Source organism: Pagrus pagrus, assembly GCF_965226575.1.
Source record: "Pagrus pagrus genome assembly, chromosome: 12".
Classification (NCBI taxonomy): Eukaryota; Metazoa; Chordata; class Actinopteri; order Spariformes; family Sparidae; genus Pagrus; species Pagrus pagrus.
The window spans coordinates 8,696,047-8,714,696 of NC_140196.1; the positions used below are offsets into that span (position 1 = coordinate 8,696,047).

General features: G+C 41.4%; 3 protein-coding genes across 5 annotated transcripts; 2 read left to right on the forward strand and 1 right to left on the reverse strand.

Moving 5' to 3' along the window:
• The first annotated feature begins 6,719 nt into the window (after positions 1–6,719).
• parla (presenilin associated, rhomboid-like a) lies at positions 6,720–11,168 on the forward strand. Of its 3 annotated transcripts, none has more exons than XM_084370153.1 (10): positions 6,720–6,857; positions 7,608–7,791; positions 7,896–8,000; positions 8,074–8,206; positions 8,305–8,400; positions 8,539–8,688; positions 8,860–8,930; positions 9,021–9,122; positions 9,495–9,592; positions 10,347–11,168. In XM_084370153.1, the coding sequence occupies exons 1-10, from the start codon at positions 6,778–6,780 to the stop codon at positions 10,504–10,506; spliced, it is 1,179 nt and encodes a 392-aa protein (XP_084226279.1). In that variant the 5' UTR covers positions 6,720–6,777; the 3' UTR covers positions 10,507–11,168. The 3 variants fall into 3 exon arrangements, with proteins under 3 accessions (XP_084226279.1, XP_084226280.1, XP_084226281.1); XM_084370154.1 differs by lacking the exon at positions 10,347–11,168 and adding an exon at positions 9,329–9,390 and having other exon boundaries at positions 9,495–9,583; XM_084370155.1 differs by lacking the exon at positions 10,347–11,168 and adding an exon at positions 9,329–9,390 and having other exon boundaries at positions 9,470–9,521.
• A 384-nt stretch (positions 11,169–11,552) lies between these two features.
• Positions 11,553–15,427, reverse strand: extl2 (exostosin-like glycosyltransferase 2). Its single transcript, XM_084370156.1, has 6 exons — positions 14,887–15,427; positions 13,293–13,741; positions 13,133–13,203; positions 12,913–13,028; positions 12,374–12,833; positions 11,553–12,130 (listed from the first exon to the last, which is right to left on the reverse strand). Exons 1-5 carry the CDS (start codon positions 14,889–14,891, stop codon positions 12,434–12,436), a joined length of 1,041 nt encoding a protein of 346 aa, XP_084226282.1. The 5' UTR covers positions 14,892–15,427; the 3' UTR covers positions 11,553–12,130; positions 12,374–12,433.
• On the forward strand, positions 14,308–18,640 carry LOC311267225 (glyoxal reductase). The gene is made up of 8 exons (XM_084370157.1): positions 14,308–14,407; positions 15,594–15,694; positions 16,070–16,318; positions 16,425–16,526; positions 16,679–16,770; positions 17,038–17,220; positions 17,319–17,378; positions 18,416–18,640. Exons 2-8 carry the CDS (start codon positions 15,619–15,621, stop codon positions 18,509–18,511), a joined length of 858 nt encoding a protein of 285 aa, XP_084226283.1. The 5' UTR covers positions 14,308–14,407; positions 15,594–15,618; the 3' UTR covers positions 18,512–18,640.
• Positions 18,641–18,650: the final 10 nt, after the last annotated feature.

An 18,650-nucleotide genomic window follows, 5' to 3' on the forward strand; every position in this document is an offset into this window, starting at 1 on the left:
CCACGGTTTGAGTGCACATGCGTCATAAAAGTGTTGACGAAAGAAATAACCCACAGAGACCGATGAGATTAAGGCGACTGTGCGATGTGCTATGGAGGACTTTATGCATTGCGGTAACGCATAAAGCACTTCATATTTGTGGTAGTGGACACTTCATTTTGCCTGTGTGGGATCAATGAATGTGGCCGTAAAATCTGCAGATACCAAAGTGGATTTAAGAAAAGGTGAAAGGTTCACACAAGACAGGAGCCTCCCCTGACATGTACAGTATGACTTCTGGATTTCACTTTACAGATCAGGGTGACCATAAGCGAGAAGGTTACCCTACTTAAGCAAGGGCACCCTGTCCCTATCCCTATATATATCTGAAGAAGGGGGATGAGCTTGTGTCTTTTTTTTTTTTTGTGCTTTAAGGGATGCATCCTTAAATTACCCTGCAAAACAACACACCCACAACAAGACACATGGTGTTTCAGAGTGAGTTACACAGTTCAAACTGTGTGTGTAACCACTAAGCAGCATCTAGTGTATGCTGCAGGCTCTTAATAGCAGCTCCTATATAGCCCATTGCTGGCAGAGTTGAAAAGCTTTGTCAACAACACGCATGCTGATGGTTGAGGCCACACTGCCGCCGCTGCACAGGGAATAGCAGCACATTCATCTCACCCAGAGAGAGAGAGAGAGAGAAAGTGGAGAGCCAGCAGTTTTTTGTCTAAATCAGCTGACAGCACCGGGAGAGTGAAGGAAAGCTCCGGCAGGGACAATAAAGCCGTTTACCATGCGCAACACAGGGGGGGAGAAAACAATGTAATGCAAGCCTAATATCTGCACAAGTTGTATTTCAAATGCAATTCAGCACATTTTGGACTAAAAGAGTTGATACATCTTAAGTGCTTCGGGGAAGAGGGAGGGGGAGTAGTGAGAGGTAGGAAGCCGGGATACAGCAGCAGCATCCCGCCGCAGCACCGAAGCATGTGCTGCTGGTCTGTGGCCGGTTAACGCGCCCACAGCCACAGCATCATCCGCATCCCTCATCCTCAACTTCCCGAAATGCATCCCTGCTTCACTGCGTGTGGCGCCGCATGCAATAACATGACAAAGTTATGGTTGTTGGTGTTGCGTCTGTGCGCAAAGGATTCACACACATGAGCAGCGCTACGTCCAAATAATAATAATAATAATAATAATAATAATAAAAACACACAAAACAAAATAAAAACGAGCACATATAAGTTCATTCATTTACAAGCACGTGGAAGTTTCTTACCGGCGTTTTTATCACCCATGTCCCTTCGCGGCGCAGAAGTTGGAGATGCTGCAGACGGAGGCTGGAGGGATGCGCGCTCGTTACTTCAGATGGGACAGCCGAGCTGAGGAGGGAGCTGAGGGAGCTGAAGGAGCTGAGGGAGGCAAATTGTTTGTTTCAAGAGATAGATGGGCAAAATGAGCTCCTTCTGGGACACCCCCTCCTGGCAGCGACACCGGATGGATGCAGAGCTTCTCAGGCAGCCTTCAGTACCTTCCCCCTTGGTGTTTGCAAGAGTTTCTGAGTAAGGTGCACTGAGGGCTCAGGTAAAGACTGAGGGAGGTGTGTGTGTGTGTGTGTGTGTGTGTGTGTGTGTGTGTGTGTGTGTGTGTGTGTGTGTGTGTGTGTGTGTGTGTGTGTGTGTGTGTTGCAGGGGAGAGTGGCTGCAGGGTGAGCATTGTGTCTTGATGCAGGAGTACAGTAGGAGCTTGTTTTTCCTCTCTACTGTTTACTGAAACACTTCAGCAACCAGGCAAGATTTTCATTTTTCTGCAAACCAGCATCTGTTTTGTTCTGTTGGTGAGTTGATATCACTGTTCAATTTAAAAGATCTGGTGGCTGTAGTTTTGGTCATACAAGAAAATCTTTGCATGCAGATATAGCCTGTGTATTGAATGAATGAATGAATTTCTTAATATTGTGCCATGCAGACTATAAACCAGTCCTTGCAAGACAACAAAAGTTCCTACGAGCCACATCCAGAATACTACTTATAACATTTGAGATTCACGTCAACAACAAACCTCCTTACTAAAACATGTTCTGTAAAATTACCAGAGAAATTGTTATGATTGTAGCAACAAAAAAAAGGGATGTAAATGCAGACACCAGGCAGGCAAACAGTGGAACAAGATTAAACTTTAATGAAAAGAAAACAGGCAAAGCCAAGAACCAGGAAAATACAAAACAAAACACAGCAAAACAGGACAATAACAAGACAGGGAAAACAAGGCAAAGACAAGAAATAACACAACATGACACATGAGGACAAAATAAAACATGAAACAATAAAACTAAATCCCAACATCATGAGAGAAATGATAATAAAAACTAATCAATCAATCTAGCTTTTATTCTAAGAATTTGAGACAAAGAAGCAAGTTAAACACATACTTTATGCACATGCACTTGTTATATATATATATTCTTTATTATTTCAAACCAACTCTGCTTACTAATAAATCATTTCCACTGTCAGATGAGCTCCGTCCTCACACACCTGCTGACCACCGTGTTGCTTTACTGTTAGCAAAGCCAGATGATATTTTGCTGACAGACATCCATATTTAATGAACGAATCGCGGATCAATAGTCGTGTCCTGAACATCTGACTCTTTAATGTGCCTGTTATTTGATTATACTGCAGTAGAATTATGAAAAAAAACATTGTGTACAATAAATACAAAGACAGCAGTGTGCATTCAGAATGAGCTGGCTGTGCCGCTGTAATAGGTTGGTGCAAAAAGCTCTGGAGCAAGTTGTTGTGTAATCAAGTCAGTGTGAACTGCCAGGGCAGATATGTACACAAGGTTACAGTGTGTGCATAACAGTGTGCCGCTCTCATATTCATTCAAGTGCCTCTCTCATTTTTACTCAAAATTAACAAAACAAACAAAGCTTTACATAATCACCCTTTTTTAAAATGCTATTTTTTAATAGAAATGGTGGAATTAAATTTTTAAAATCTCATGGCGTTAAATGTTGTAAATCAGCTCCGGGCTGCTTCTGAAAGGAAATAAATTTCAGTCACTCTCTTATCACCCTCATACTGATCATGTCTGGAGCTTCACAGCAAAACGGCGTTGCAGGATTCCCCTAAACAGCTGAAGTAGATGGGGACTTGTTTTAAAACATTAAAAAGAACTGAAAAATGAAAATATAGAAAGGCTCCATGCAACTCTAACAACTTAATCCAAGTCTCTGGAAGCAATAAGATCCCAAATTGATTTGAAAATACATTTTTGAATTTTATTTATAGCCAGAATCTTTACTTTAGCTGCTAAGCTAATAGCATTAGCGCAGAACCCATCTGAAGCTGTTACACAACCTTGACCTCCACACTGAGGTTATATTTGGCGTCTTTTCAAATCAATTATCTTGATCTTGGGGCTTCTCGAGACTTGGTATATGCCAATTAAGCTGTATGGAGCCATTTTGAATTATTTTCCAGCCCCCATCGACTTCAGCTGTTTAGGAGAATGCTATTTTGCTGTGAAGCTCCAGAAATGCGCAAAACTTCACTCGACTTTCCACCGGCATGAGGGTGAGAAGTTAATGACTGCGTTTTTTGGGCGAGCGTCTCCTTTAAAGAACACCACAATCACACTCTGACCACTGAGACTCAAAATCTATGCAGGAAAAAATAAAAAAAAACAGAAAACAAGTGACAGTGTGGTATTATCTAACTGGCTCATTGATCCGTGTCTTAGAAAGCTCCTCGTCAGCACTCTGATGGGACGCTATGATAACAGCTAGAGTTTCCTCTGGTGGTATAAAAAGACCGTGCTGCTGGTATTAGATGCTTCAAGTCTCTGGCCTGAAATAGAAGCCTCAAGGCCAAATGACGTTCAGCACCACGTCTGTCGATCCAAAAAAATATGAGCACTACAATACGGGAGCCATACGTCAAGAGTTGCTTTTATTTTTCACTCTATCCGGACATATTCGCAGTAAGACGAATGAGTGTCCTACACGAATGACAAGTTGTTCTGGTTTCAGACTTGACACTTCCTGTCACATGACCGAGGCCTTGCTGCCCTGTTGCCGACACAGGCTGAATTCTGGGCTGGCGTCGGTTCACAGCAAATCGATGAGAGGACCTGAAAGAGGACACCTCTGCTGGGGGGAAAATGCACTGCATTGATCAGAAAGGAACCTATAGTCCTCTACAGATTCAGGGAGGGATGAATGTGTGTTGGTGTGAGGGTTGTGCTCGAGGCTGCAGCATTGTACGGCCGTTTCTTTGCCAAAATCCCAAACAGATTTTTCCCTAAGTTAACTTCCGTGGACGCTTAAATATTTATGATTCTCACCCTTATTTCGTCTACTCTCCTCCGTTCCCCCACCTCAATCCGCCCTGTCATCCCTCCCTTCCCCTCACTGCTCTCTTCATCCCTCCCCTCCTCTCCCACATCTCCCTGTCCTCCCCTGCCCCAGACCTGCACCCATAGGATATCATCTAACTTGGCAGTGTGTCCTTGGGTCCATACAGTGGCAAAGGCATATTGCTCTCCTTACTTTGCACACTGTATCTGAGCCCTGAAACCTCTGCACCCCCACTTTTCTGTAAAACTATATAATTTCCCCGCAGAAGTGTGAGATCGTATTATAATGTCCCCACGGGATGCATTGCCTGTCTCAGTTAAGATTAATTGCCTGCCTTACCCCTAAACTTCTCTCATTTCTTTCCTCGCTCTATTACAGCATTTTTCTGTGCAGTATTGTCTAAAGTAACCCGGCGAGTCAAGCGCAGACATTGCATTGGAGGAGAGCCCCAGTTACTCTGCGGACACTGCAGTGCAGCCTTCTCCCTGTAAATTCTACCTTCTTCACCTATTTCTGGACTCGGGCTTATGAGAAGTTTGTGGAACTTGTCCAGATGCCAATAGCAACACCTAGTGTCATCAATACTGTTCTGCTGCTGTCCAAGGCTGCCACTATTTTCTCTCTGTGGTTTTAATGAAAACAAAGTTCAGTATGCCAAATGTTTTAATAAGAATAACAAGAAGAAAGGGAGTGATTTATTGTGATTTTAGTCATATTTTGACATTCAGAGGAACATAGGAGGAGTATTTGGATCTTTTACTGAAGTAAAAAGTAGCAATACAACTACTTTCTCGTAAGTAAAGGTCCTGCAAAAGATAAGGAAAAAGGGCATAAAAGCAAAATGTAGTTATCATTACAAATTCATGAATGTGTAATTTTAACTGCTCTACACGCTTGAATATATAACCTTTTTCACAGCCGACATTTTGATGTGTCATTCCAGGAAAAGCACAGGCGGGGTTAGGGTTAGTCACATGCTGTTGAATAAATGTAGTGGAGTAAAAAGCACAATATAAGTACAAAACTGACAGAGTCATTACTTTTAGTAAATGCCTGCTGAGTTACTTCCACCACTCTGACTTCACTGGCTAGACCTCCCACATCTGACAGGTCTGTGAATGCACCACTAGAGGGAGGTGAAGTGCCACCCTGTTGTCGAGCCTAGAGGCATACTACACTCTCTGCTGCATTCAAGGTCCCCTGACTATTATTTCAGAGTGAGAATCAACTCCACACTGAAGTGCAGAAGGAAATTGAGTCATTGGTTTCCAGTAGCTTCCAGTAGGACATGGAAAATAATATCCAATATGTATATATGGATTACATTTTAACTGTTAACCTTGTGTACATATTTAGGAATACTACAAGGGTGTGTGGGGGATAATATTATTAGAGTATGTTGGCAAGTTATTTAGGTGGTTTATGTTATGTATGATTTTGTCATTACTGCTTCCACCTCCATTTTTATTATCATTTTGTTTTAGTCTGAGCTTACTTACTTGTGATCTCAATGAAACTTCCTGATTAAATAAAGTATATATATGTACAGTAGTGTATGTATGTAGCCTACAGTGTGTCTGCACTATTCGCAATACATGGATATTTGGTTATGTTATTGCAGTCGCATGCTATTTACTGTTCTTTAGCCTTACATGAACTTTAAATGTGAATAATAGTATTTTTAAATACAGTATATCTAAAAAGCAACAATGACCTCCAACAGACTGCATAAAGATAAGTGACAATTTAAAGAAAAAGCCACCCCAGACCTAAGAACCCTGTCTATTCTCCCATACGTGTTCAATTCATACACATCATTTTTATTCTCATCAAGCCATTCAATAAAGCCTAGTGTCCTGCATGATGGTATTTGCATTTATTGTATTTCTTTACTCGTTCATTCAGGTTTTTCCATTAATTTGTCACCTGTCTGTTAGGCCGACCTGTCAAGTATTTTTGTAAAATTACAAACAAGTTCAAAAAATATGTAAATATGAATGTTTAATGGGTAAGGGAGGGCTGAGGAGTGAACAAATAAACAACTGTTGTTTTCTCTTCTGTTACAACTGTGCCCGGCGCATCCGTGACGTAAAATGTGACGTCAGTGACGTGCAACGTGACGCTTCAGATAAAAATGACAGACGGGGCTGTACCATAGACATACATAAATATGTCTATGGCCTGCCCTGCCTGCGGGAAGTGGGAATGGGATCAATCGGCGATTTTAAGAGGGTTGACCCGCGTTTAAAAAAACCCGTGTAGACCCGCTAATATTGGTGGAAAAGCGGTATAACAAACCAACCGTCACACCAAGAGCTCTTGAGTGGAAAGTGAAAAGTCAGAGCTTTGAGAAGCGTCAGTGAACGCAGCAGCAGCAGCTCCAGTGTGGCAGGGGGACGGGCTTCAGGCAGGAGGTCATCACAAACATGGCGTGGAGAGGATGTGTAATGAAATGGGCCAAAACAGAGTTCATCAGATCCACCAACACTACCTCAAAACGCTCCAGGTGAGCAAATTAGAGCAACGAGAGTAAATAAGAAAATGAGCAGTAACCTAGTGTGTGTGTCTGTGTGCGTGTATGTGTGTCGAGCAGCAGTGTGTGGTTACCTAACTGTCATTGTAGAGACTCGCGGCTGTGTGTTTCATTTGTTTACAGTAGCAAACTGCCAGACCAGCAGCACCGTGCGTGTTAGCTAACTATCTGCTAACTAAGGTTATTGACGAGCGAAGCTACTCCAGCAGTTTCATTAATATACAGCTTTTCCTACTTCGTATCACTTTCTCTGCCAAAGCTACAGCTCCTGTGCTAGTTGTGTTAACACCAACACACCCCCTGTACTTCAAGCTGCCAGTCTGGCCGGCTAACTGCACTGCTAACTGTGCTAACTACCAAGTTAGCAGCAGTTACTCTAACCCCTATTGGTCTTGAGTACAGGTGGCCATTTTTTTTTACGTATTGTGCCTTTAAATTCCCAGTGACGCTTACCATTCAAGTGCACAATGTGGTTTTAGACGTGACTGTAAAATGTCCTGCCCCCATTACATATCTTAGTGTTTGAAAACCACATTTGAGAGATCACTGCACAAAATGTGTGTGTATTGGCCGATATGTCGATATCAGAATTTTTTTACCTCCTTATATCGGTATAGGTATCGGCCCCCAAAAATCGAGTATGGGTCAGAACCAAACCAAAGCTGTTTATCTATAAATTAGGTTTTAATATTTCCTCCTGTGTCAACATGTCTTTTTCGGCAGACTAGACCCTTGCAACCAACAGAGGTGCGGTTTCCGTCGGGAAGCCAAAAGGTCGGATACAAAGAAAGGAAATGTCACCCAAGAAACAAACCCATCACCCTCTGAGGCTGGCACACCAGGTCCCCCGCCTCCTCCCAAAGCCCCCAGACCGACACTCTTCAAACCGCTGATGTTCACAGTAGGGGTAGGTCCTCCCATTTCTCTGCTGGAATAAGAGAAAATAGATGCATGCAGTTATGAGGTTTGGGACAGTATGATGCCGTTGTTTGTGGTCTGACTCCATGTCAGTTTACAGGCTCCTCCTTTGGTGCCGCGGCCATTCTGCAATATGAGACCCTGAAGTCGAGAGTTCAGTCTGCAAAAGATGAAGAGGAGGAAGAAAAAATGTCACAGGTGAGGTTTTAATGAAACAAACTGTCAACCAATGTGAGAAATAAGCTGCTTACAGCCGTCCACTCATCACTAGGGGTCCCAGGACATGGCGTACTGGCACGACTGGTGGAACCAGCTGTCAGGCTTCCAACGACAGCTCATACTCGTGATGTCCATGGCGGATGACTTCTGGAGCAGCCTCACAGAAGGACAGAGGACAGTCACTGGTAAGTTATGTTGCAGACTCATGTTGTTCTTCTGTTCATGTTTGATATTGTCTCACATTTCTAAATAGTAAGGAGCTTTCCTTTTTACCGTTTTCCAGGTATCATTGCGGTAAATGCTGTAGTCCTGTGTTGCTGGCGGATCCCTGCAATGCAAAGGAGCATGATTAAGTACTTCACATCTAACCCAGCCTCCAGTGAGTATGCCTGTTCTTCCCATTTTTAAAAAAAATTAAATAAATAATACAAAGTGCTTACACAAGGATAATGAGGACAATTTTTGTGGCATCCAAGGGCATGTTTAATTTTCAGTCCATTTTTCACTCCCTCATCAGAAACCCGGTACCTTCCCATGGTCCTGTCGTCCTTCAGCCACTACTCCATTATCCACATGGTGGCCAACATGTATGTCCTGTGGACATTCTCTTCAGGAATTGTCTCTCTCTTAGGGAAGGAGCAGTTTCTTGCAGTCTACATGTCTGCCGGTGAGTAAAATAAAGAATAGGACTGGAGTGTGATAACATTAAATTGAATATAAGTAAACTCTTGCAACTGCTTTGAACCTATCAAACCAGAACCCCTTTTAAAGATATAATACGTAACGTTTTGGCAATAAAAACAAGTCAACCTTTTTTATGTATTTTGTGTTTCTTCAGGTGTCATTTCCACTATGGTTAGCTACATGTGTAAAACAGCCACTGGACGTCTCTATCCATCATTAGGAGCGGTGAGATATTTGCTTCATACTTCATACAGTTTAACACAAAAGAAGTACAATAATCTTAATCTTTTGACCCGTCTTTAATTTGATCCACAGTCGGGTGCCGTCATGGCAGTACTGGCCGCAGTCTGTACAAAGGTGCCGGAGGCCAAACTGGGCATAATCTTCCTCCCCGTGATCACATTCACAGCAGGGAATGTAAGTGTGTGTGTACATGAGGTTTGTATTTGTGTGCATGTTTGTGTTTGCACTCCTGGTCTTGGGTGTGCACCATGCGTGTTTAAAAAAAAAAAGTTTTCTTGTTATGTACACACCTCTGATGTGTAATGTGAATTTAAATAGTTTGGTAATTCACTCGATGAAGAGGATGTTGTTGACATTCACATGTTGTGTTTTCGCTGCAGGCAAGAGGTGTAAATCTGTGCATGAACGAAACGGACAAAGTCCAGTGTGTGTGAGTGAATGTGTAAGTATGCATGTCTGAATGCATGATAGGCGGATAGTTGTCGTTGATCTAGTGCGATTTACATTGCGTGTAACTTCAGGTTCCTGTCACTGGTCTATCTTTAGGCTCTGAAAGCGCTCATCGCCATAGATGCAGCAGGGCTTATTCTGGGATGGCGGCTGTTTGATCACGCAGCTCACCTTGGCGGAGCCCTCTTTGGAGTGTGAGTGTCCAATGTTTCTCCAGCGCTGAAAAGAATATGCGATTATTGTTTTTGTAAGAGAGAAAAAAAGATTCAAAAACTGAATATAAAGTATAAATTATGTAGTTTTGGGGAAGAAATTTTAATCGGAAGAGAAAGAACATCATTGACTGTTTTTTTTAATGACAGATTAAACAAACCTATCATTTTCATGACTGAATAAACAAACTGACCTTAAAGGATGACACAATTTCATACTGTTTTACTTTGTTTATATTTGGCGGACCCTGCCACCTTTCTAGCTTCCAACAGTGTTCTGGGGACCTTATTTTCCTCTGAGAACAGCTTGTTTATTCAGTTATGTAAAAAAAGAATATTTCTGAGTTTGTATTTTACCTAATTGATATTGTAAGTGTACAAGTTTTGAGTTTGAATTGTTTCTCTAAAGCTACATAGTGTCTCTTAAAGCCTCACTTTTATCATTATGGTACATGAGATGTAGTTGGGAGAAAAACATTTGGGGTTCGGTTCACATTGTAAGAACTGAAGTGAAAAAGTAAAAGTAGCAGTTCAGTATAGTTCATGTGTTAACAGCTGATGAATACACTCATAATTATGTGTTATTGGATGTCTTTAGACTTAAAAATGTAGTTCAGCATTATATATCGCTTACAGCGGTATAAATCTTTAAATAGCATGTTAATGAGCTTAAACGTGGTTTGGTGGCTTGCTGTCCTGCACTCATTTAACCTTCTCTATGCATCTCGTCCCACAGATGGTATGTAGCATATGGCCACAAACTGATCTGGAGGAAGAGGGAACCTCTTGTGAAGCTGTGGCATGACATGCGTTCTCCAGGTGGCAGTGGATCCAGGCCAGGAGGTGGGCCTGGTGTCGGTGGTGGTGGTGGCAGCAGTGGACCTGGACCACAGTGAGACTCTGCAAGGTCTCTCGGATCCTCTTTGTAAGAACTGGACACCAGAGTTACCTCAGAATATGCAAGGACACTTTTTTACACCAATAAGGAGTCGTATGTTATTGTTTATTAAGAAAATATAGTTTTTCAATCAAGGTTAGTATTGAGCATAAGCTGGTCTGTTTTTTTACAGCCGTGTATAACTGCCACGCCAGAAAAAGAAAAAGTGTTCGGTATCATGTAGCGTGAAAAGTTCAGTTATTACAAGATAACAAGATATTTTCACGTTATTACGACACACCATCTTATCGCATTATAGCAAATAACATATAATAATTTACTATTTATCATGATAAAAGTTTCAAGTTTTAACATGAACATATATTATTGTAGTTATAACATTAAACATTTTATATTACATTACGTGAAACATTTCAGGTGATAACAACTAGTGACTTGTCCATTCTTTATGTTATGACGTACTGATCTATTTTCTTTTTCTGTGGTGGCAGCGATAAACCTCCCGTATGTTTTAATGCTGATACAATTCAATGAGTAAATAATTTGCTGAACTCAGTGTAATATACAGTCCTGTGGGCTGGTCTTATGTTGCTATTAAAAAAAAGTATTGCAACAATCAATTTCACAATTATTTAATAAAAGGGGATCAGTCCATATTCACGTAAGAATATATCTCTTCATTTCTGACGAGTGGGAGCGCCTTTCATAAGGTGCCATAGATACTGCAGAGGGATCTTGGTCCTTACTGGCTTGACAATATTTGAGACAGGAAGCCAGGAAACGGAGCCATTTTATTATTTGTTTATTTTCTCTACATTTTAAAACAAGTCCCCATCTACTTCAGCTCCTCAGGAGAATGCTGCAACACCATTTTGCTGTGAGGCTCCACTAATGTTTTGTGGACTGGGACACTTAACCTGATTTTCAATCATCATGGCGTTGAGTATAAAATGACTGAATTTGACTTTTTTGGTAAACTTTTCCTTTAACTCTTAAAGGAAAAGTGACTGAATACAATGAATTCATCCACAAATTGTGTTTTGTAAAAAAAGTGCTTTATTTAACTGAATCACATGATACAGTCCAACAAACCTGACATTTATTCAAACATTAAAAAAAAAAAAAAGATTGTCCACGCATGCATATTACTTTACATAAAGGTAAAGATCAGACAAAAATGGACATAATACTTCAATATTGATTCTGTTTTATTCTGATTCACACTTTGGTGGGTATTCTTCATTAAAAAATCATTTATTAAAAATGTGTAGGGACTGTACACAAGCTCACCAATTGACACATTCCATAAACAATACTAAATGTAGTAAAAAGAACATGAGACAGCATCAGCTGTTGTAATTCATGTTTACAAACCAGGCAAACTGTCAAAGTAGACCCAAAACTGACACCTGCTGGCTATAAAGTAACTGCACTTCAATTCACAGAGAGCTGTACATGCCGAGGGGAAGGCATCTTTGGCAACAATATACTGATAACGTTAATAAATATGGACAATTCAGTCTGGACCATGTGTAGAAAATCCTTTAAGAGTCCTCGCTGTTGTCTAAAGGATGAAAGTCCACGACAGACCTTCTGATGCCACAGTGAAAATGCTCCGTATCCTGAAATAAAAAAAAGCACAACACCGAGCAGGTAAACAAAGATTCTTATTGTGCAGCCATGTCTTTACTGGTCATGTTTACTAATATTTCTGATAGCATCTAAAAATCAAATGCCAGGTTTGCATGTTTTTGAACAAAATTGTAAATAAATAAGTAAATGATGGTTTCCAGTGACAGATCAAATGATCATGAGAGTTTCAGCTGAACAGCAGGTGAACAACCAATTCTCACAAACACACTTACCAGACTGATACTTGAGCCTGTCTTCTTTCAATCCAAAACGGTCAGCAATGCGACGGGTCGTCAGCCTCGACTCTTGTGGTTGGCATAGCTGGGGAAGCCAAACTGGGAGACCATCAGGTTGGAGAAGCAGAGTGGCATGAAGCCATAGATCTGTGTCAGCCTGTTCAGACAGTAGGATCTCTGAAGGAGGTGTTCTGGGCGATGCCACATACCCTGATACCCACTGCTGGCATCCTTTTCCAGGTTGCGGAGGTCCACGGGTTTGACAAAGACCCCAGACGGTTTCTTAATGCTGCCTGTGGAGTGTTTCCTCAAATACAGCGCTACAGCAAAATTCGTGGCAATGTCGTCACAATTCTGTGTTTCGTCCACCAGCGAGTGCACTGTTTGAGGTTGGTCCTGGAAGAGCTGCAGGTAGCGGCGGTGGAAGAAGGCAGCACCAATTAACACCATGGAGTATCTGCAGCAAGTGGATCAGGATGTCAGTACACCAAAAACATGCAGTATATGTGAAGCTTTCAAAGAGAGGCACAACTTACTTGTCACCTCCAGATGTTTCTGGGTCCTGTAGTTCAAAGCTGCCGTAACTGTACACCCCTCCTGGTGTTGAGACATGTTTCCTTGGGACAAACCCAACAATCTGGTCTGGAAATTGCTGTGGAACCAAAGATCGAACGACTTCGGTCAGTAACATTGTGTATGTTGCAGTTAAATGTTACGGTTACCACTCTCAACTGTATTTTTCATTGAACGTACTACCTTCCAGACAGAGAAGGCAAAACTGAGGTCAGGAACACTGACGAGGGTGTCGTCATCCAGCATCAGCACAGCTAAGGATCAGAGCAAAAATAAGTAAAAAGACACTAAATAAAGATGTTGACACAGACACAAACAATATGAAAGTTATTGACAAACTGACCATCAGTATCAATCTCAGGGAATGGTTGTAGTCTGTTGCGCATTCGGTTGCTGGTCTGCTCCTTGAAGACCACAGGGACGGGATGAGGCCCCAAAGAGTTCCATAACTTCAGGGGTGTCTGCTCCCCCACGTTGTTCCAGACGATGATAATCCGCTGAAGATGAGGCACTGCCTGGTAGTGGTTCAGGAGTTTGAGCAAAACGTCTGTGCGGTTGTAAGTTTGAATGATGATGGTAAATTTCTGCTCCTCCTCTGTGCTGTCACCGTGGAGGCCCTGTGCAGGATTGTCCTGTTGTGACGTGGCCCGGCGAAGCACTCCCAGGACGCCACGACCTCCTTGGTCCTCAGCGGGGGGCAGCAGAGCTGTCAAGGCTGCACCCACCAGGAGAAGCAGCAGGATTGGCCAAACCAAATAGATTCGTCTGAGCCCCATGCAGCAACGGGGGACCCTGTGTCACAGAAGGCGCAGGACATCCTATTACAATGTAATTTTGTTTTTGAACATTAGCTTTTACAATAGACTCTGGTGAGGCTAGATGAAAATAGGGCTGGGCAATATATCAATATCTAATCTAATAAAAAGAGGTGTGACCTATGTGGCCTGTGTAGTGATACAATTCGGTATTGGTTTTGAGTCACTGGGGCACATGACATGGAAGCTACTGAAAAGAAATGCTGAATTTTCATAATAAATATTCATATAAAATAATAGAAGCAGTAAAATTCGATTAAAAGAGGTGTGTCTTATTTGTCCCATTTAGTAATACAATTCGGCATTGGTTTTGAGTCACTGGGTCACATGACATAGAAGCTATTGAAAAATAAAGCCATTGTCATATAAAAATATTTTTGCGAAACAAATACATAACACATTAGCAATCAAAATAAGTGCTACATAAAATCAGTTTAGTATAATTTTTTTTTAATAATAATTTTCACTAATATCATCACGTCAGCATGAAGAAACATTGTTTTAGTGTAAATCAAAACAAACAATAGTGTAATTTATTGATGGTCCCTAAGTCATCCTCCAGCCCAGGCCGAGGTGCTGGGAGGGGAGCTAACCGTCCTCCTGCTGCAAACACTGGGTGAAACTGAGAAAGAGACGCCGCTGGGTATATTAAAAGACCATATCTATATATCTATCATATGTTATTTTTGTAGAGACTCTTTCACTGCATTCATTCATGTCCAGGTGAAGCTTTCTGAACACACTGGTTCTGCCAGGAAGTGTCTAAAAGATAATCCTGGTGCACATTAACAGTTTAACCAGCAACGTTTAAAGACTTGTTGATTATAGAAGGTAAACATCAGTAGATTCATTTTATTAACAAAGTGAGTCCTACAATAGTTTGACTCGAAGCTCCAGAATCCCTAGCTAGCTCATTAGCTATGCTTTGTAAACATATGACAGCAAATATTAGCCGACAGCAAAACTTTCTTGCTGTATGAAAACACGACTTTATGCTCAACTCCTGTATTACTTCCTACGTGACGAAATGCGTTGAGTTGAACCGCCGCACGGAGGAGGTGTTTGTTTGTACTGAGAGCAGTAGAAGTGATGGTTTATTTCTTTCCGTAACTCAACACTCACCTCATTTTGTTTGCACTTCAGGCAGCCCGCTTTACATGGTCGCCATGTTAACTGACTTTGACCAGAGACCTTAAAAGCTAAGAGCTTACAAGCTAACATTAGCAGAAACGTAGTATGAGTGGCGGCCACTGCTAAAATAAAATAAAATAAAAATGAACGGCTCTGCTTAAAGCCTTCAATTATTTGAAAAATAATAATAAAATGCGATTTACTCGAGTCTTCAAGTTTGCGTTTTCTACGTAACGGTGTCGTACACCAGTCTTCACTCACTTGAGCGCTTTAAAAACAGACGCCATCTTTGTGGGCTGAACCAACGGATTACCCACAGGCCTGCCTGTCGTGTCATTTGGTTTTCCTCTCGGAGGCACATCTCCTCTCACCCCAGAGACGCTAATGTGTTCGCTTTGAAAAACACACACCCCAACCCTAAAACACACAACACCCCAACCCTTAAACACACACAACTACTTCATAATGAGCTTAGACTTGAACTTCCACATTTGTCACATCAAAGTTCAGGTACGTGTCGTTTGTGGTGGTTCGGTGTTTGCAACGGGTGTAAATTATGAACAAAAAGTGCTGTGGAAGGATGTGGGTAGTCTTTGTTATTGCAGATGTGTAATAGCAGGATAGGATCCAGGTGTTCGTTAAAGTTAGCAGATCAAGAAGTCAGTAAAAACTAATCATGACTCTTATTTTCATCACAGGTTGCCCAGCACTGCTCAGGTGAACATGACTGACACGTCAGTGCTGCATTGTCCCACAGTCCGACTTTCCAATGGACTGCAGATGCCAATATTTGGATTAGGTACGTTTTATTTTGGTAAATCCTGGATATGTATCATGACAATAATGCAAATTATAAAACTAAACATATTGTATGGTGCTTTGCCTATTATTACCATTATTTTTTACACATTTGTTTGTGTTCACATCAGATGATTTGTCTTGTTAATGAATGAATTGTAACATTCAGACTTAGAAAGTCAATTCTGAATTTCTCTTTCTGTTTATTTTTCAGACAGACAGTTTTTTCTCTCTCAGCAATGAACATACTGTAGATTTGTGTTCGTGAAGGGCCTTGGCGCTGTTGTTTCTGAATATACCAAAAACAACAATGACCACAAAAGACCTTTGAATTCAGACAGCCTGTGATTTGTCTGATATCTCCTCTCTTTAACAGGCACATCACATTTCGGCGGATACTCTCATGATGCCATGTTGTACGCTCTTACTGAGTGTGGTGTGCGCCACATTGACACAGCAAAGCGCTATGGCTGTGAGGAGAAACTGGGTCAAGCTCTCAGAGAAAGTGGAATACCTCGAAGGGATCTATGGATCACTGACAAACTCTGGCCAATGGACTACGGGTACAAAGCTACAAAGAAGGCCTGTGCTGACTCCCGCTCAAAGATGGGGGTTGAATATTTTGGTATGAAACTACAGTTGTCTTTGTTGTTGCTTTGCTCTGTCTAATAATGCTTGTTCTGTGCATCTTTGGCAGTATCTCAACTCATCACCTGCCCCCTTTTTTTCAGATCTGTACCTGATGCACTGGCCGGGGTCAATGCAACCAGGCTGCTCCAACAGGGAGGTGAGAGCTGAGACCTGGAGAGCTTTGGAGGAACTTTACGAAGAAGGTACAGAACATAGATAGATACCTTGTCATTGCATTTTTGAAATACAACAAAACTTTGTTCGGCAGCAATCCAGGCCGTGGCAAAATACACAAAAATATGTACATTATGCATAGTCGATATTTCATACAGCATAAGTATCTCTGTCACTGAAGGGGTGTGCCGTGCTATTGGAGTGAGCAACTTTCTGGTCCACCACCTGGAGCAGTTAAAGGAGGACTGCAGGGTTGTGCCACATGTGAACCAGGTAGGGTTTAGTTTTTTTTGGGTTTTTTTTTGGTTCTTAGGGGAATTCAGGGCAGATTTGGGGAATGATATATTTGTTTCAGATATGATAATAAAAAAAGACTGTAGTTGTGGGGGTGAGGGTGCGATCCCTCCTGCATCCCCATATCCACACTTATGGAAGTATTTCTAAGTAGCTTTCGTCCATAAACTTATATTAGTCTGCTGTTTGAGTACTAACTTGCCCCATAAACTTGTCTATGATGCATCTTAAAAATGTTCTCATCAGATGGAGTACCATCCTTTCCAGCAGCCCAGTAAGCTGAAGGAGTACTGTCAGAAGGAGGGAATCGTGGTTGAAGGGTACAGTCCTCTGGCCAAGGGTCAGGTCTTCAGCAACCCAACTGTTCTCCAGATAGCAGAAAAGTACAGACGCACACCAGCTCAGATCTGCATCCGCTGGAGCATTCAGGTTGGTTCATTGATCAGACATTGCCCTAAGTTGAGTTAGCCTGACACACATATCTCAATTTATATAATTAATGCTATGGTTTTCCTTCTTTTCCTCAGAATGGAGTTGTCACGATACCAAAATCCACCAATGAAAAGAGGATAAAAGAAAACTGTGAAGTGAGTTGGAATTGCTTTGGACAGTCTTTTGGATGATTGCGCATTAAGCTTCACAAAAACTGATGAAAATTGAGAGGTTGAGAAAGATTCATTATGTTGTGATGGACAAATCTACGGAAGCCCTAAAAGGCCATGCATTCATACATTTTATTTCCTCCATTTTAACGAGTTAATTTCATTTGTTTTCTCGAGATCTTGAGTTATTATCTCGAAATAACAACTGCCGTTTTCCCGAGGTAACGGGATAATCTTCTCGAGATCTCAAGATAACGAAACTTTGTTTTCCCGAGATAACAATATAATTAACTTGAGATCTCGAGATAATGACTGTGATACGATAGGCCTGAGATTATGGAGACGCCCCGGACCTCGTAGCTGGTCAGCTATGTAGTTAACGACGACATCAGGCTCATTTAGATTGCGTATAGCTGAAGCCTTGCTAGCCGTCTTTTTAGATTAAATTTTTAGATTTAGATGATTTAATATACTACACTATTGTTTTGTTTTCTCAAGATCTCCAATTAATTATATCGTTATCTCGGGAAAACAAAGTTTCGTTATCTTGAGAAAATTATCCCGTTATCTCAGGAAAACCGCAGTTGTTATTTCGAGATAATAACTCAAGATCTCGAGAAAACAATTGAAATTAACTAGTTATCATGGGAAAAGAGAGGAAATAAAATGTATGAATGCATGGCCCTTTAGGGCTTCTGTACAAATCAAGCATGCATGAAGACAGACAACACATTAAAAAGACACGCGTTAGACTCAGACGTGCAGCTAGTGGCCCGGACAGGAGTGTCGGAGAAAAAGACCAGGACAAGCATGCTAACATCAGTAGACATCTCTGCAACACAGTACACTTTGATATAATATCAAAACTCCTATATCTTCACATTCGGTTGACATTTTCAGTTTGGATAAGTTTAATTGAATATTTCAAACTACATTTCTGATCAATTGGACCTCTAAAGGATAGACTGAATTGAATTCCTTTCTTCATTTCACCCTCTTCCTCCTCCTCTACCTGTACGTAGGTGTTTGGGTTCCAGCTGGAGGAGTTGGACATGGCCACTTTGGGGAGTCTGCATGAAGACAGGCGTGTGACGTGGGATCCAACAGACGTGGAGTAACGATATGCGAGATAACCCAGTGTGAAAAAGTTTTTAAGTGCCTTACTTTATAGTAATAACTACTTATTTAAAAATAAATGTCTGAATATAAAATATTTGCCTTTGCTGAAATAAAGCTGTCAAACCGAAGCCTCATATT

Excerpts from the sequence above, each read along its gene's own strand:
- parla (XM_084370153.1), top strand. The coding sequence starts at position 6,778 with ATGGCGTGGAGAGGATGTGTAATGAAATGGGCCAAAACAGAGTTCATC. Across the intron at positions 6,858-7,607 it reads ACTACCTCAAAACGCTCCAG|ACTAGACCCTTGCAACCAAC; the intron begins GTGAGCAAATTA and ends CTTTTTCGGCAG. Across the intron at positions 8,001-8,073 it reads AGGAAGAAAAAATGTCACAG|GGGTCCCAGGACATGGCGTA; the intron begins GTGAGGTTTTAA and ends ACTCATCACTAG.
- extl2 (XM_084370156.1), bottom strand. Across the intron at positions 13,029-13,132 it reads TTGCCTTCTCTGTCTGGAAG|CAATTTCCAGACCAGATTGT; the intron begins GTAGTACGTTCA and ends TTGGTTCCACAG. Across the intron at positions 12,834-12,912 it reads GAAACATCTGGAGGTGACAA|ATACTCCATGGTGTTAATTG; the intron begins GTAAGTTGTGCC and ends CACTTGCTGCAG.
- LOC311267225 (XM_084370157.1), top strand. The coding sequence starts at position 15,619 with ATGACTGACACGTCAGTGCTGCATTGTCCCACAGTCCGACTTTCCAAT. Across the intron at positions 16,771-17,037 it reads TTGTGCCACATGTGAACCAG|ATGGAGTACCATCCTTTCCA; the intron begins GTAGGGTTTAGT and ends TGTTCTCATCAG. Across the intron at positions 17,379-18,415 it reads GGATAAAAGAAAACTGTGAA|GTGTTTGGGTTCCAGCTGGA; the intron begins GTGAGTTGGAAT and ends ACCTGTACGTAG.